The sequence below is a fragment of the Morone saxatilis genome, unplaced genomic scaffold (genome assembly GCF_004916995.1).
Source record: "Morone saxatilis isolate NCDOM2014 unplaced genomic scaffold, NCSU_SB_2.0 Contig8, whole genome shotgun sequence".
Classification (NCBI taxonomy): domain Eukaryota; kingdom Metazoa; phylum Chordata; class Actinopteri; family Moronidae; genus Morone; species Morone saxatilis.
Window position 1 is genome coordinate 811,403 of NW_023340257.1, and position 1,763 is coordinate 813,165.

Here is a 1,763-nt window from a genome sequence, read left to right on the forward strand (position 1 = left end):
GTACGCAGAAGTTATGACAACTTTCTGTTTTCATGGCGAAGGATCGAAATTGGACGCCACGCCCACGCTGTTCGACGGAATGTCGTAAATAGCGCAACTTTTAATCGTGAATGTCTTTAGATGGCTGTGTCCAAGTGTGGAGTCGATCGAATTTTGTGCAAATTTCCATGATCATTCGAGCACGTTGCGGGCGCCAAATATGCAGTCACCTCCAGAGTTAATAATAATAATAAATTCTAGGAATACAAAAGGGACCTCACATTGTTTGACACTGGCTCGGTCCCTAAAAATAAATCCATCGTACTGTGATCATGTTTTTAGCAGCTGTCAGGCCAGCTAGCTAGTGATTTGGCTGTGCGCCAGTGTCTGGATGAGGTTGGGAAACAATTCGACTGAAGTTCAGCTGACATTCCTTAGATGATACATTGGCAAAAAGGATATCCTGCAACTTCAATGGTTGCACCTTAGGAAACGTAGGCGTTAGGGTCATGCCAAACCAGCAGTGGTCTAAGTACAAAAGACCAAAAACAGAACTTGAAATTGGGCACTGCCAGTCCACCATCTCCCCTCCCCCTTTTTATAGTGGACCATTTCAAACGTGGGTGTTGATTATTCTAGATAAGTGTGAGATATCAGAGTGGATTTTGTTACAGTAGTTGACTGGAGGATAGAGGGCATTTTTACACAATTCTTCTCATAAACAGCAAAATAATGACATAATGATTTGAATGACCACTTCTGCTCTCTCCAGGATGCATGTGAATTTACAGTGTGGATCCAGGACCAATGCAGACATTGCTCTCCACTTCAACCCACGGTATGACTCTGGTCAACCGTATGTGGTTACCAACACCTTCCAAAATGGCAGCTGGGGCTCTGAAGAGAGGAAGCTCAACGCTCCGTTCCCTGCTGGCTCTCCCTTCAGCCTGCTCATCATGGTCACCCGTGATTTCTACCAGGTCTGTAGGGTCGACCTTGCGCACAATCCGAAATGATCCACTCACTTTTGTCAGAGTAACATTCTGACAAACGTACACAATTCTTTTTTTTAAATTTTTTTTTACTATATTTACTGTTTCTATTACATTTGTGTCTCTTTGGTGTCTCTCAAGTTCGAGCACTCTCAAATTTGTCTACACTCAACCTTTCAGTGAGCTACAAGTTCGTTTAGTTGTTTTCTCATTGGCTGTTTTGTCTTCAGTCCGATCCCCCATTCATTTCAAGGAAAGTAGGGAAGCAGTGAGAGAATGGTTGGAGTATAATTATTACAGTTGACAAAAAATGGATCTTAACACATTTCAAACACCTTTTTAATTTTTTTATTTATATTGCACGTGTAAAAGTATTTTTCTGTGCTCAGAAATGAGACACTAATATTATTCTATATTTTCTCTCTCCAGATTAATGTCAATGGTAGCCACTTTATGGACTACAGACACCGTATCCCGTTTCAGAGGGTGGACACCATCTCAGTCGGCGGGAAAGCAGAAATTTCCTCCATTGCCTTCCAGAACCCTGTGGTGAGGATGCTATCAGAAGCAAAGTTGCAATGAAATGAAAAAGGCTTTTTATGCAAGCTTACGTGAGCATGCCATTTTTTATTCACAATGATAAAAAAAAATTTGGGTACTGAGGAAACAATATACAAAATGCCAAATAATGATAATAATAATTAAGAAAACAAACAAGAAATCACCCCGAACTAAGTGCAAGAACATAATATCTCTCAGGCACTTTAAAACACCCTCATATTAGGGACATTC

The 1,763-nt window shown here is 40.8% G+C and overlaps 1 protein-coding gene across 1 annotated transcript in view; it reads left to right on the top strand.

Moving 5' to 3' along the window:
- LOC118341490 (galectin-9-like) overlaps positions 1-1,763 on the top strand; it is a 12,225-nt gene that overhangs the window by 3,615 nt on the left and 6,847 nt on the right. The window contains exons 3-4 of the mRNA XM_035679752.1: positions 752-959; positions 1,401-1,520. Coding sequence (XP_035535645.1) covers positions 752-959; positions 1,401-1,520 — 328 coding nt within the window. The remainder of the gene's footprint in view (positions 1-751; positions 960-1,400; positions 1,521-1,763) is intronic.